Source organism: Megalops cyprinoides, chromosome 1 (assembly GCF_013368585.1).
Source record: "Megalops cyprinoides isolate fMegCyp1 chromosome 1, fMegCyp1.pri, whole genome shotgun sequence".
Taxonomy (NCBI): Eukaryota; Metazoa; Chordata; class Actinopteri; order Elopiformes; family Megalopidae; genus Megalops; species Megalops cyprinoides.
The window spans coordinates 44,834,976-44,851,361 of record NC_050583.1 but is presented as its reverse complement, the minus strand read 5'-3'; the positions used below and the strand labels follow the sequence as shown (position 1 = coordinate 44,851,361).

Genomic DNA, 16,386 nt, shown 5'->3' with positions numbered 1-16,386 from the left:
ACATGAGTTCATGTGTTCCAACCCCCTTCCCTACTGATTTGATATTGGTTGGTGAAGCATGTGCTGACATCCTCTGCCTCACAACATGTCATGTAAAATGTTTGGTATATATCTGTATAAATATAAGTATCTCATTAAAATTACTGAAATCAAAGTGAGGCCAAGTTACTATAAACCATGAAATTATATCTTAACAAGCAATTTGTTATGTAATAACAAGCACAAGTAATCCTACCCATTGTTGAAGTTCTTTTATGTAACCTGTAATGTTTTAATCCGTTTAAATAGATCTATTTTTGCAAGTGTTTATCTACTGACTTGGAGAGTATACATGATTTGTGTGACTTGCCATATATGTATTTTGAGATTTGGGGTTTACATATTTGTATATTCATAAGATTGCAATATACATAAGTGTGTATACATTCAACCCCAACAGTTTCATATTAGATATACCGTCGTTATTTGTTCCATTGATAAAGGAAATCTATTGAAACCAGCAACTGAACAGAATAAACACATAGGAATCAGGTGTAAAGTGTAGTTTTATTTTTATTGTTTAGAGCTCTTTCTACATAAACTCAGTGAACAGTTTTCTACAGCTTTGTGCCCATTTACCAAATATTGTCAAATAAAACCCTTTACCAAATGCAAAGCCGATTACTACCACTGGTACTACTCCACCAGATTTGTTTCAAATGCATGCATAGTGACTTTTAATCTTATTATGGCATTTTAAGGTGTTAAACTGTGTGATGATGAGACCTAATTGTTGACCACAGGGAAAGCAATGCCAGACTCAAAAGAACACACCTAGCCTGTGATGACATGGGCGGTTGCTGATAATAATCACATAAAAACTGGGGAATACATGCATGAGGACACATCTGGTGTTGCCAAACAGCTGTGTTCCATGTTCCATCTTATGTACTTTTCACCATTTTAGTTAGTCAAAGGCAAAGCAAAGACATATCAGCCTAAATCTTTTCTGTATACATTTTTAAGTAAAAGCAAATAGTAGCTAAACACCAAGGAGAAGCTCAGTGTTTAAAATACTATATTAAAAAAATACCCAAATGCAGGTTCTAAGAGCCTGGTTGCACATGTGTTATCCTTCTACCAGCACTTTGGATGTGTTACCCCCTTTCACTAAGATAGTATGTGATGCTCTCACAGTGTCATTGTGTTGCCAAGTGTGACTGCAACTTTGTGATATTGTCATTGTTAGCTAGGTGATCTAAGATACAACAGTGTCTGAGATACTCTCATGGATCTCCTGTACTTCAGAAGAGACCACTTTTCCATCCACAAGCTCCTCCACAATGGTCTTCACAATGCGAGAACGTGTGATCTCAGGTTCAGGGTCTGGTTCTGGCTCTGGAACACAGATAAGTTTGTCCTCAGACAAAGAGACAACCTTTTCCCAAATGTAGTTATAGAAGTAAATGTCGGGATTAGTTATGGAGAATGCAAACCCTTGAAAGCAGCAGTATCTGCACATTGCCTTTCTGTTTAAGTTTCGGTTGCTCAGCAACTTCCTGTTAATTCTTTTGTTTCGGTTTCCTAGCTTAAAGTTAAAACCTCCTGAACACAAAAAACAGAATTTTCCAAATAATAACCTTCTGTTCAAATGGCAGGTTTTACTTATCACTAAGTACTTTCATACTTACCAGTCCAAACATGCTGAAATTCTTGACTATCATAATCCTGTACAACCAAGCTGATACACATACCCCTACTGTCAACACAGGGAAAAGTAAAGTATGTGTCTCTTCAGAAAATACATACAAAGGGCCCAACCAGTGGGCCTCATGTTCTACAAAAATATTTAGTAGTCTTTATAGCCCAGGGTATTTAGTCATAGTTTTAAGAGCCAAACCTCATGAACTTCTCAAACCATCCAGCAGGTAACATCAGTCATATGCAATTTACACTAGAAAGGTGCCTGGCAATAATGTTGCAAACTGCCTCACACAGAACTCAATAGTGATCTACATAGTTGTCACACCCACTCATAATGATTGTTAACGTACAGGTCAGGTTTGTATAGTAGTTTTTATTACAGACAATCTGTTAGTGGTAGTGCCTGGATGTATTTTTACAGTAATACCTTCTAAATTATTATCCTGATAAAGTATCTCATTTTACTTGGACAGTTGTTTGTAAATTATTTGATGAAATAACTACCTAAGTCACTATTTATGTGTGCTTTACAGGGATTACTTTGCAAACATCAGTAGTGATCACCAAATTATGTTCATATATGTGGTTTGGGAAAGAATTAGATTCTGCTTTGTCTCTTAACTAACCAATTGTACCAATCCAAGTCCTGCTTATGCTGCACTTGATAGTCAATTTTCACGTTCTGGACCTATATTAACGTCTATAGGCAAATGGTGATTGAAAAACTGCAAAGAAAATAAATGAATAGGGCTGGTATTGTTTTTTGGGCCTCTCTTCTAGGGTGTTTTTGGGTCATTTTTACTGTTTAGCAAGTACTGCTGGAATTGGATAATATCAAAGTGTGAAGTAATTCAAATGTTAGTTTTCGGTTCAGTGCATGGTAATATGGCTGGTACAACACTGAATTCTCAACAATATTAATAGTACTATATTTGCAGTTTCACAGTGCAGGCATCTAAATAGTACAAAGAAGAACACCAAGGCTCTGCAACTGAGAAAGTGCAGCTAGTACAAATTTTTCATCTAGGCAACAAGTTTGTCTCGATTGCATTTTGTGTCAGGCATTAGGGAATAATTTTTGACTTCTGTTCTCACTTTTCCTCTATTTTGTTAATTTGTTTATGTTTTATTCATATTTTTTATTTGGTTTAGTTTTTTAATTTATTTTACCCCTTTTACGGTCGATTGCAAACAACTTCTCTTTTACTATGACAACCTGAGGAAATTTTTTGGGGAGGGAAGTGTTTAGTCAAAAAACCTGGGGGGTTACCAGATGGCTAAACTGTAAGAGCCTGACTGGGAATTTAGTCTGGACACTTGGTAGCTCCCTGTTCTTTCCAATAAGTACTGAGGGATCTTAAATGACCACAGAGAGTCAGGACTGCATTTTAAAGTGTCATTGCAAAGACAGCATTTTCCATAGCACAGTGTCCCCATTGTTTTGCTGGGGCATTACTTTCCAGTAAGGTCCAGGAGGAAGACTGCCCCCTATTGGTTCATCAACACCACTTCTAGCAGCAACGTGGTTGACCAGGATATCTTTGATCCATGTACCAACCCAGCCCAACCCTGATAGGCAAATAAAAGTTAATTGATTGATTATAGGAATTATTTTAACTTCTGAGTTAAACTGATTGATTAAAATCAACCTTCTTCGTGTTTATAATGGTTTTGTTTATAGTGGTCTTGTTCTTTTTTATGTAATCTTCTTCATTAAATAAAAATGGTAAAGTATCATTTCAGCCTACTTACCAATATCTCTTCAATTATAAATTTTGTTGAAACAATTACATATTGACTACTAAATTTGCATCTTCCCACTACTACTTCATGAAAAGAATTCAGAATACAAATTACTTCCATACTTTGAAACTGAAGTTAATAGAGCATTTCTTACACTTGTTGAAGACATTTTGTTTTTGCTTGGTTTTGAAACTAACTAAAAAGCATAGGGGGATTCTTTGGCCATCGCTGATTATACTACTTAACATGCAAGAACTAAAAATAATTGACATTACAGGATCTAAACATATTATTTAAAAAAAAATGTTCCTAATGCTTCCCCTTTTCATGCGTCAGTGAAAAAAATACAGAAAAAGTCCAGCTGGCTTCAGCATGAGCTCTCAGGCTTTAGACTAGTTTTTCACAGATAGCTTATAAAAATATAACAAAGGGTTGTAGAAACAAAACCTCTAGACTGTAAATGACAGATTGTTTCAATATAGTATATAATCAATGCCAGAAGTATTGATGATACAGGTAGGTGAATGGCTACATTGACAGATTGTCTCATGCCATCCCACTGAAGCCAGTGTTTATTTATGCTGCTCATTGTGAATGCTGGCAGATGTATGTGTGATGTATGTATCAATCATCTCATGTTTAATGGACAGCTGTTAAAATGACTCACCACAGATTTCGACTGGAGGCTCCACTATCACAGCTGATGTGGTAATTTTTGTCTTGACCACCTCTTGAGATCTGAGTTACAGGACACAGTTTTGAGACCCAGTGTTTGAGGCAAACATCATAAGAATTAAATTCTCACCACCATACTGTTATGCAGAAACAGGGGGAAAGTATTTCTAGGCACATGCACAGACACAGATCCACATGCGTCCACACATACACACACACACACACACACAAATATAGGCTACTGTACTCACCCCCAGGCCTCTCCATCTAGCAGCCTCCTGTACTCTGCAATCTCTAGCTCTAGGCGTGTTTTAACATCCAACAACAACTTGTACTCATGGCTTTGCCTCTCAGTCTCAGATCGCAGCTGCATCAGCTCCTGCTCCAGCATTGTGACCTGTGCCTGTAGCTTCACCAGCTGGGCTGAAAAGGTGGCCTCTGTGTCTGCCAGTGTACCCTCCAGAGACAATTTCTGCACAATGCCAAGACAATGCCATTATAAACATGACTCTTCCATGTGTCTCTGTGAGTTTGTGTGTGTTGTGTGTGCCATCTATGTAGTCACTTTTTTGTTCTTTAGTCAGTGTGCTTCTTCCTTATGTGTACAGCAGAAGCTCCTTCTCCCATGTCTTACCAGGCTGAGCTGGGACTGCAGCTCAATCTCCAGCCCCTGCACAGTCCTCTTCAGCTCACTGATCTCACTTCTGGAGGTCTGGATCTCTGTAGTGCTGCTTACCACTTGCTGGTTCAGTGCATCAAACTGTAAAATCAAAGGGAATATACATAGGGTCACACAAAAAGAAGTGGGGCATCCTCTACTCACTCTCATTCTGATGTCGTTCCTTGATAATTTTGAGGGAAAAAGGCTATTTATTTAAGTAATTTGACAATTGTGAAATTTGATTGTGAAATCAGAAAGTAATGAACATAATTATTTTTTAAAAATCTTAAAAAATTGAATACTAAATGTACTAAATGCTAAATGTGTATATGTAATATGTAATGTAATGTAAATGTAATATGTAAAAACATTTGTAGACATATGTAGAACCAGTTCTTAATGAAGAGATGCCAATTCCCAATTATATTTGATCTGTTATTTATATTAAGTCTGAAAACTAATGGCAGCAGTAACTTTGTGCCTTGTTTTTTTTTTCCAAAGAAAGATTAACCAACACACATGTCACACCCCAAGAGTCCAACTGGAGAAACCTTGGAGTAAGCTCTAACTGTTAACAATAAATGCTGAAATGTAATTTAAGCAGTCTTTTTTTTACTCCTGCCAGAATAAAGATAAAGTAGGTACATAGCCTAAAGGACTGAAATACCTATGAGCTACATATCACTGTCTACAGAGAACGCTCCCACTCATGTATAACTTCTTAAGTTTCTATCTACCTAAGTAGTATGCAGTACATATCAAGATGTTCCAAATGAAACTAGTTATTAATCCTACCACTTACCACTGAATCATAAGTTTACAAATAACATTTGCAAATGTAATTACTACCCTCTCTGACAATAACTACATCTAGTGTATTAATGCAGTCCTAGAACATTGGCTCCCATCTGATGTCTCATGACATGAGAGCTATAGAGTTGTGATACTTCTACACTGTTCACAAATTTATTGCACATCTGTAAGCATGCATGTGAAATATATTTTTGGCAAGAACTCGCAAATAAAGACTTAAATGTGGTTGCAGATTGCTTTTGTGAAATGAGATACTGGTCATGGCATTATGGTTACTGGTCTGAAACTGTTGCAACCAAAATGTTCAATTACATATACTTCTTTGAATCAATTATAAAATATATGCTTCAAACCCTAAAACAACTAACTACTCTGAGCACACTGTCCTCTAGATGCGCTTTTTGCAAATCCCCTCGCTTGAATTCTAGCTGGCCCAAACTGAGATGAGTTGCAAAAGCATATAGCTCAGGAACACCTTCTGCTGGAACACCTAGTTTGTCTGCCAAACGTACATCACTGTCACGCAGCTCCTGCACATGCAGACAGTCACAAATCGCCTTCACATCACCCTGTGCAAGATTTCTCCATGGCTCAGTGTCCTGTTCAATCCAGTTTCGGGAAAGCAAATCAGCATCAACATTGACTTTTCCAGGGTGATATTTGCCCCGGAGCATTGAGCTTCCCTGTTGTCAACATGTAGGTGAGCGGATTGTTGTCCATGAATACCATACATTTCACCCCGTATAGATAGTCATAGAACGTATCCACCACTGCCCACTTGAGTGCCAAAAACTCAAGCTGGTGGATATGGTACTTCTGCTCTGCACCATTCAAATCTCTGCTGGCAAATGCGACAGGCCTTAGACTCTCCGGATGCATCTGGTTTAAAACAGTCCCCAACCCCTTAAGGCTGGCATCGATGTGCAACACATAGGGCTTGCTCGGGTCCACAAAAGCTAACAGGCACATTGGTAAGGCACCTAATGATCTCACAAAAAGCCTTACAGGTACAGGCATCCGTCCGTCGCGAGCCAAACGGTTCAGACTCTTTGAAGTAGTGCTGGTCTTTTAGTGCACTCTGCTTTTTCCCTTTCCTAGTTGGTGGATACCCCTTAGTTAGGTCAGTCAATGGCTTTACAATGGAGGAATAGTTGGCAATGAATCTGCAATAATAACCACAGAGGCCAAGGAACGACCTCAATGCCTTCAAATCAGGCTGCAGCCACTTGGTGACTGCCTCTACCTTAGATGGGTCTGTGGCAATCCCATCAGTCGACACAACATGACCCACATATTTCACCTTAGGCTGACAGAACTGGCACTTGTCCACAGAAACCTTAAGACCTACTTCTTCAAGGCAGTCTAACACTTTTAGAAGTCTCTCCTCATGTTCCTCCAAAGTTGCACCAAACACAATCAAGTCATTTAGATAGACTAGGACCTGCAGCAGATTCATGTCCCCTACAGCCTTCTCCATCAAGCATTGGAATGTCACAGGGGCCCCCATAACTCCCTGTGGCATCCATTCGAACTGGTAGAAGCCAAGAGGACATATGAACACTGTTTTCTACTTGTCCTCCTCTGCCATAGCTACAAGTATTTGGTAGTAGCCACTATGGAAGTCTAATACGGAGAACCAACAGCTTCCAGCTAGACATAACAGCGCATCATCGATGCAAGGGGTGGTAAACTGATCGGGAATAGTCTTACTATTTAGAGTCCGGTAGTCAATGCACATATGCACGCTACCATCCTTCTTTCTGGCAATCACTATAGGTAGACTCCGGGACCCTTTGATCACTCCTGCTGCTAGCAGGTTCTTGGAGATGTTTACGCATATCCTCTATATCAGCAGGCGCTAGACGTCTGGACTTCTCCCAAAACAGTTGGGGGTCAGACAGACGAATGTGATATTCTACCCCCTTGGCTAGACCAACCTCCCATGCATGGAGCGAGAACACCTTATGCCGGCTACACAGTTTTCTCTTAAGTCTCTCTTTCCATTCTGTCGGAATGGGGGAATCACCAAAATCAATTGAACTTGGGTCAATCTCCCCTGATGCCTCCCCCTCCACTGGAGGACTTGCCAAATCAGCTGCCTGTACTCTTCCTAAAAGAGTGCCTTGACATATGGTAACCTCTCTCTTTGTTTCATTCTGTAGTAAGAGTGAAAAACATTTGGTGTCAATAGAAACGGCCAGGGCTATGACTGGTTGAAGCATTACACCCTGAGGCAATGGCATGGTGTTACTGGCTTCCACTACAACTATACTTTTAGGTGCTGACTGGCAAAAATCCACCTGACACGGTACACAAAGACTTTCTTGTGGTGGGATGGTCAACTGACTAAGGCCCATCCATTTCACCACACCCACAGTTTCATCTGGGTCCACTTCACTAGGGCTAGGCAAGACAGACTCTTTCTTAGACCCAATGCCACTAACATTCATAGCATGAGCCAGAGTTTCACTCTTTGAATCTCCACACAGAGCAGCAAGCCTATGAAACAAGCTAGTGGTTAGTGCCTAGGGACCTGGGACCTGAGTCAGTGTATTAGGACCAGGGCAAATCAATGCCAACACTGACAATGTCTCCGGTTTGCCCATGAGTTCTTTGGGGAACTGCATATCTATTACAACATATCCTTGGTAAGGGTAGCTAGTATCACTAAGACCCCAAATAGCCAAGCCTGACACTGGCTGAATGGGTACACGAGACAAGTGTTTTTAATACCATTTTTCAAAGATTATGGTCACGCTGTCCAAAATTGCTGTACAGGGGTGACCGTTTACTTTAATCTGCACGGTAGTCGCTGGACCAATTAGACAATCAGGGAAAGAGGCAGTTGTCATGGCATGCACTGCCTGATTTCTGACTGAGCAAGGAGTGGTTTCACTTTTAGAGTCATTGTCAGAAACATGTTTGTCTTTAGCTTTGTGGAGTGAAGATATGAGCCTCCTAATCACCTTTGTCTCATTTTCAGGGGATGATAACTTGGAGGCAACATGGCCACATCTTCCCCACATCTGTAACAGTAGTGGTCATCATCCCTCTTATAGTTCTGCTTCTGTCTAGATGAAGGGTTACGCTCAGCAGTCTCTCCCTTCACGGCAGCAGCTGTAACTGGCTGCTCCACCTCTTTACCTTCCAATGTCTTTGTTCTCTGCTTTAACCTGTCCACTTTTTTCCGCAAAGCAACAGCTTCAGACCTGTCACTGCCTGGGTGGGACAACTGTGGTGCTGGCTTTTGAATGTCAGCTTCTTCTCTAACAGAACCTTATGCCGTGTTCTCTCATATTGTTCTTCGGCTCTAATCTCAGAAAGTAACTCAAGAAAGTTTGGAGGATTGCTCCTTTTCTCTTTCAGCCGTAGCGGCAACAACATAAGATCTGCCCCAACTGCTCCCCGAAGCAGCTGTTCCACTCTCACCCTATCCTTATCCTGGACAGGAACTCCACCTTTCTTAACCACTTTGGCCAGAATAGGTTCAAGCCTGCCTTCCGCTGCCTTCATCAGCCTTCTGCTGTATGAGATGGAAAGAGAAATAATTTGGTTGGCCACCACAATCCTCCACACTACATCACTATCTGTATGCCTTACTTCAGGAGGGACTGACTGAGGATTTATCTCCTCCCTGCCCTCACAGAGAATCGACAGACCATCGGCCTCACTGCTGAAAATCCTACCCCTTACTCTCACGCGTCCCCAACAACGGACAGTTTGTAGGGCATCTTCAATTTGGCCCACTTCAGCATCTTCACCAACACCAACCACTAATATGGCATGGTTAGCTCTCCTCTGCACCATCTAAGCAGCTCTGACTGGAACTTAAGGTATAACTGAGGCTCCATGACATAAATCACAATTTTTCTCGCTGACCGGCTATGTCCCTACAAAAAGATCTTCTCCTAATAATGTTATATCAAAGCAATGAATGCTCTAAACTTCAAAAGAATCCCAGCAGTGCCTTCATTTTATGTAGTGCCCCCATGCCGCGGTGATGGACATGACAATTCAATATAGACAACAAAACCACAAAGTCTGCACTTTGCTCATTTCTGCTCATCACCTTCTTGATAGACCCAGCAAACCACTCACCTTGCCCTTGTACCAGCTCTCCATCTCCCGGCGGTTCTTGTCGACGATGCCCTCATACTGGGCCCGAATCTCCTCCATGACCCGTGCCAGGTCTTGCTGAGGTGCAGCATTGACCTCAACATTCACAGAACTTCCACTTATATGGGCCCGCAGGGCAGCCAACTCCTGAAGATAGGGGAAGAGGAGTCAGGGTAAGGGGTTATCAATGCATCAGGGAGGATGGAGGGTTGATGGGGACATTTTTCAGAGTTAGGCTGGTGGAAGCTGAAGGACCTTCGCTAATTGGATTACAGAGTGTACTTACTCCCTTGCCACTTGCAGTGAAATGATCAATATATGTGTGAATGAATTGCAGATCCTGTACCAACAGCAAAGTTGCAGATCAACCTCATCACCCAATACCCACCTCGTCATGGTTCTTCTTTAGGAAGACCAGTTCCTCCTTCAACCCTTCAATCTGCATCTCCAGGTCAGATCTGGCCAGAGTCAACTCATCCAACACCTTCCTTAATCCGTTGATATCAGCCTCCACTGACTGTCTCATGGCCAACTCACTCTCATACCTGGATCCCATGACCAGAGCATTAATAGGAATATTTTGCTATATTTGTACATGGCTAGCACCAACCAAGTCTTGCATAAACAGAGGTTTTCCTTAAAATGATTGTTAATGTTCTGATGGGGTTCCGACGTTCCGATGAGGCCGATGGTCTTTTTCACCCATGGTGGAAAAGAATCACTATAGTCTGCTCTTATTTCTAAGACAATATAACATACATGTATTTATCGCACTACAAATTCCGAATTGTGATTCATCTGCAATGAATATTTACTATACGCCTTACCCTTAATGAATAAAGAAATGTATGTTTCAATTTAATATAATTTCTGGACTATAGAAAACGATGACCACTAGACATCATGAGGTGATCATGTTATGTTATGTGAAGTAGGATGGAGAGACTTACTTGACTCTGAAATCATCACCAGCCAGCTTGGCATTGTCTATCTGGAGAACAATCATGGCATTTTTAGCCCCAGCAGCACCAATCTGCGCCAAAAGAGAAGGGAATAGCTATAAGGGGGGACATTGGCCAGTATGCATATACACACTGCTGCATGATGCACATAAACAAAAAAAAACATGTCTTAGCTCAGCAATTTCTGTAGTTATAACTATGGTTGGCTGTGGCTGTCATGTATGAAGTGGTCAAGATGCAAAGTAACTTTAACCCAGCCTGACAGGCATAAAGAGAAGCCACACAGAAGTCCAGAGATTGTACATGTACATGCACTAAACAAACACAAAATTGTACATGTACAGTACATGCACTAAACAAACACAAAATATAATATCAGTGTGTTTACTTATGCTCTAACAGCTATTTATTTTCTAAAATATACTCATCCTGGGGTCTTCACATAGGGTTAAGCCTTTAGATGTGAACTGTCAGTTAAGAGCTGATTGTTCTTCTATTCCAATTCCAAGAGACCAGAGGTATTTGGTTTCATGACAAGATTTGTGGAAATTTTCTTTACGGCATATACAGTTACACACAATGACAAGAATATAAAACAAATGGCACTTCTCACATTAAATGCTACAGTACGTCTAGAGGTATTGGGGAAGAAAAAAATCGTCGCAACTTGTTTTAAGGTTTGTATGCTATGTTCTTACATTCTTGGCATATCCCTTGACTGCTGTCCAATACCCCCCATAATAATGCCTGGTTGATTATCAGTACATTTCAAAGACACACAAAGCTAGAATAAACCCAGAAGTCAATGCGCAAAGCTTTGTACACACTTATGGAATATTTAAAGTAGGCTACCAGTACATGTATTGTTTTTGACCATTCATCATGCAGAAGAGGACAGAAGACATATGCACCCTGACTGACCAAAGTCTTATATTTGCCATCTCCAGGGAAGCTGAATTGGACCAGCGGAAATAAGACTTATTGTTAGACTTAGTTAAAAATAGAATAAATTAGACTTATTATTTACCAATAAATGTAAGTTTTGGGATTTCTTTAAATTCAAGAATACTCTTTGTATTACTGGTATGCTGATAATGAGATGGGCACTATGGATCATTTCTGCTGTGCTTTACTGTGTTGGTTTAAAAGGAACTTAATTGTATCAGAAATGCAAACATATTCATTGATTGAAGCAGAAAGCAGTATCATTATCATAGCAAAGCTGCAATAGTAATATGCACTAAGGTAAGTTAGTTGCAATTATGGATGCTTTGCATCTATAGAAGATGGTATAATATATAAAGATGGTACCATGAAAGTTAAAGCTATGTACTGATTTCATTCAGAACTGCAAAAAATAAATCCAAATGGTGATTTACAAGATGGAAAGGCCAGTGGCAATAAAAAAGCATATCATAGCATGTCCTCATTCTGAAGTTCACTTAAACACCTAAATCAACAGTAAGTTTTTCAATATCAGTGATTGTTGAATCTGTGAAACCATTGTATTCAAGCACTGAAACTCAAAGGAGTAGCCTCTGGTTGGTCACTTGGTGGCAAAACGTAATTACTGAAACATGAACTATATGGTGAACCAAAGCTTTGATTACATGAGAATATGCAATGACACTTTGGATACTTCTTGGTCAACGTGTCAATTTCTCTTACAGTACAGAGAATTTTTAAGCGTGCTTATAGAAGTGGAGGTGTCCTAAAAGGTATCGGCCCCACCTCTCTTCCCCCCCTCACCTGTGCTTGCAGATCCGCGATAGTCTTCAAGAACACTGTGAAGTCCCGGGCACCCCCAGACACCTTTGTGGCCAGGAATTCCCGGATCTTCAGCTCTAGCTCTGCGTTAGCTGACTCCAGGGAGCGTACCTTCGCCAGGTAGGATGCCAAGCGATCATTGAGATTCTGCATGGTCTGCTTGTCATTGACCATGACCAAGGCCTCTTCCAGACCCCCACCTCCTCCGCCTGCACCAAAGCCCCCACCCACTGCCATCATGCTGTACCCCCCAACTCCACTCCCCAGGCTGAGGCTGCTGCTTCGGCTGGTCACACTAGAGATGCGGATGCCAGAACCCCCTGCACCCCCATACACACTGCCTGATCCTCGTCCCACAGACAGGCGTGAGGAGCGGACTGAGAGGGACATGGTCTCTGGATCTCAGGAAGTATCGAAGGTTGAGGGAACAAAGTAGCACTCTGACAGGCTGACAGGATGTAGGAGCACTGGTGCAGAGAGACAGAGAGGCCATTCTATATATACATCACCATGAGCATGATGGACCCATTCTCCAACCAGCCCTGTCACAGCTCCCATAAGATCCAAATTAGGCCCTGCCCCAATGATTGCTCAACAAGTTCTGTTTACCTAATGTGCTTCACTGGTATTAACATCCCGCAGGCTGAGGTGTGTGGTATCTAAATGTACCAAGCTGTTCTCTTTTTTCATCTAATATTGGAATCAGACTTAAATGACCACCGGCAAGGTGCTGCCTGACAGGTTAAATCATATTCTACAAAAATTCATAAACGCTTCTTCTGAGGGCTTTAGTGTCCTGAATACCTTAGTGTCAGATCAAACTTTCTGCTTTGTAGACAGCCTAATTGTTTTTTATGTCACTTTAATTATAGGCATAGCTATGGGCAGGCAATTTAAGTTGCTGGCATGTCAGTGATGTGACTTTTACTTTTGAATTCTTGAATCTTTCTTTTAAAGGTAATATTATGGTACTTGTATGAGAAAACAGAAATAGAGCAAACACTTCCATGCATTTGCTTGACTTTCTTTAAAAAAAAAGTCAATTTAATATACAGTATGTTAAATTATAACAGTAACCTACTAATGCAAAATCAGTCCATTCAAGGTAGGCATCATTAAAAAGAAGCCCATTTGACTATTGTCTATTTTTATTGCATAGTAAATAAAAGTGCCAATTCATTACACTACTGTAAAAAGTCAAAAGAATTGTAAAGTACAAGCAAGTTGCTAAATTTGTGTTGCAAAATACCTGCACTGTGTGAGGAATGGCTCAGACTGCCAGGTTTGATCAGCATGGAATACATCCTGATGTGCTGTCACAGGTGAAACCAGCAGCTGAGAGTGCACCAGCCAATATTCTTATGCCTTGACCTGTTGCCTTAAATTACATGTGTCCTTATAGGTCAAGGCTGACTCCTATAGCTCTGTCGCAGCTGGTGTACAACAACACTGTGTGATGTCTGTCACAGTGAGGGCTGATTTATACTCTGTATGGTCAATGCAGCCACATCTGTTGCACAAACAAAATGCCATAATTGACACCATAATGGCTGGAGGGTCACACTGCCTGTTTTCCACCTCTCAGATTTTGAAACAATGCTTAGGGCTATGCAGTTGACCACAAGGTTGCTGTGTTTGATGATTATTTGATGCTGGATATTGTCATGGCTGGTATGCAAATTTACACATAGTAACAGTTGGTCAGAACTAACCATTTTGGCGGTTGGTACATACCTACTGTCTTACAAACATACACACCTACTGTCCTTTGAAAAGGTAGCAAGCATGGAGGGTCTTCAGCTCACAGAGAGCGGTACCATGTTTGCATAAACATTCACGTCTGCACGCAAATTTGAAGCATAAATCAGCCCTGAAATTCACACCTGTCCTTCTCTCTGGTTCTCTCTCCCCGTGGGTCTAGGAAACTTTGAACCATGTATTTCTATAGGTTCCTTGATCTATGTCCATACAATATATAGACTCTAGTTTGTGCACTGACACCTGCATTCATTTAGAAGAATCACTGATGTAATTATGTGATCAAGAGCACAGAATGAAAGCCAGAAATATGTCCGGCACTCTAGGATGAGGGATTACTACAATTAATCTGTTGATTAATTTACTTGTGAGTAATTTACACTATTGTGGAACTTCGACGTAAACTGTAGGAGTGGCATCCGTGGATGAGACACATGGAGTTTTCATTCACCAGCTGTAAGTCAATTTCAACAGAAGACTTTATGTTAACTCCAATTAACATTGTGTAGTTGTGTGCTAAACAACTGTAAATAGAAAGGATTTTGCATAGAAAAGTGACTTTTATGGGTATATTAAGACTAACATCTCACATTACTTTATTTAGCAGACAAATTACATTGCTTTCCCTTTATAATTCAGCTGTTCAGACTCTCTTAATAATTACCTTACTGAAGGCTAGAAGAGACAACTGGCATTCAGACTCATATACCCTTAACAGTAATCACACTGGCACTGATGAGAGGGCAAGAGAAAACATGTCAAGTTGTTGAGCAATATTTGTCTTGGAATACCCCAACTACAGTTCCATGAGCACTAAATGAATGTGAATTGCAGTTAGAGTATTCCAGCTCCTAAAAATTGAATTCTTTTCTACCCCCTAAAATGAAAGGTATCATTCTTTTCTTCCAGATTTTCCTTTCCATAAATTTCTCTGCACAATACTTCCAGAACATATAGTTCTTTTCATCCATACATTCAATGATTAGTCCCTTCTTCTTTGAATAGTTGAATAGTGTAGTGTAAATTGACATTGTCAAAGTCAATCTACATTGTCTATTTGTCTGTAATGTCACCCACTTCAATCTCTGGGATCATTCATATTTGCATGCCATTATCTTTGGTCAGGTCATAGGGAGGACACAGCCCATGTAAAATAAACAAGGGCATATAGAATCTCTGCAATCATCACGTCAAACGCTGTACAGGTAGAGTTAATGATACATCCCCAGGAAAGGTTAGGAAGAACATAGTGAATGATGCAGCTGTACTGTAGTTCAAAGTACAGTCAAATATGAGGTTACCCCTCATGAACTGCACACTCAGCATGCATATCATTATTTGTCTTTCCTCACTTGTTGGTAATTGTACTTTGAAGCATCAGCCTGTCAGTAAAAAACATGAAATGACATTCAAGGTGTAAATCTGAATAAAGAGAGGGAGACTGGGTCTTTTCAAAGTGTTCAGTAGCATTCCTTTGTGGATTCTACATTGTATATTTGAGTTTGCAGAGCTGCAACAATGAATGAGGACAGAAACATAGGAGCAATGAATTGTTTATCAGTTTATTGCACATCAGCAACTCCCTCTGTACAGTGTAGGTGAGGGATAACTGTTGAGCTTCATACAAAGATTGTGATACTGCTAGTCTTTTGGACAATAGCACTAGAGAATCAAACAAAAAAATACCTACAGTTTTCTCTGGGAAACTACTGGTTTGCAATAGCCCTTAATGGATTCTATTAATTGATACTTATTATGGCAATGGGTGGTTGTTACCCTGCAGCTGTCGCTTGCCTGATGGCTGAAGCTAAGCAGCAATGACTTGGTTAGTACTTGGATCTGAGACCTTCTGGGAAAAAGCGGGTTGCTGCAGGGAGTGACGTTTGGTGGGTCAGTAGGGGTAGTCTCCCCTTCAGAAAACAATCCTGAAGTGCAGATACGGGGACACTGTTTTGTTAGTGTTATCATCTTTCAGATAAGATGTTAAACCAAGGTTCTGACTGTCTGTGGTAATTGAAGATGTTATGGTACTTTCAATATGGGGCTCCCCACTGTCCTGGCTAAATTTACATAGCGTTTACATTACTGTCATTTAGCAGACACTCTTATCTGGAGCAACTTACAATTTTCACATGCTATACAGCTGGATATTTGCTGAGGCAATTGTGGGTTAAGTACCTTGCCCAAGGGTACTGCAGCAGTGCCCCA

At 40.6% G+C, this 16,386-nt stretch overlaps 1 protein-coding gene across 1 annotated transcript; it reads right to left on the bottom strand.

The window, feature by feature from the left end:
- Positions 1–1,237: 1,237 nt before the first annotated feature.
- Positions 1,238–12,810, bottom strand: LOC118787180 (keratin, type I cytoskeletal 13-like). The gene is made up of 9 exons (XM_036542687.1): positions 12,403–12,810; positions 10,642–10,724; positions 10,080–10,236; positions 9,674–9,838; positions 4,736–4,861; positions 4,353–4,573; positions 3,242–3,252; positions 2,662–2,706; positions 1,238–1,365 (listed from the first exon to the last, which is right to left on the bottom strand). The coding sequence occupies exons 1-9, from the start codon at positions 12,808–12,810 to the stop codon at positions 1,238–1,240; spliced, it is 1,344 nt and encodes a 447-aa protein (XP_036398580.1).
- Positions 12,811–16,386: the final 3,576 nt, after the last annotated feature.

Excerpts from the sequence above, each read along its gene's own strand:
- LOC118787180 (XM_036542687.1), bottom strand. The coding sequence starts at position 12,810 with ATGTCCCTCTCAGTCCGCTCCTCACGCCTGTCTGTGGGACGAGGATCA. Across the intron at positions 10,725-12,402 it reads TCGCGGATCTGCAAGCACAG|ATTGGTGCTGCTGGGGCTAA; the intron begins GTGAGGGGGGGA and ends CTTTTGGCGCAG. Across the intron at positions 1,366-2,661 it reads TTCTCAGTTGCAGAGCCTTG|ACCCTGAACCTGAGATCACA; the intron begins GTGTTCTTCTTT and ends AGCCAGAACCAG.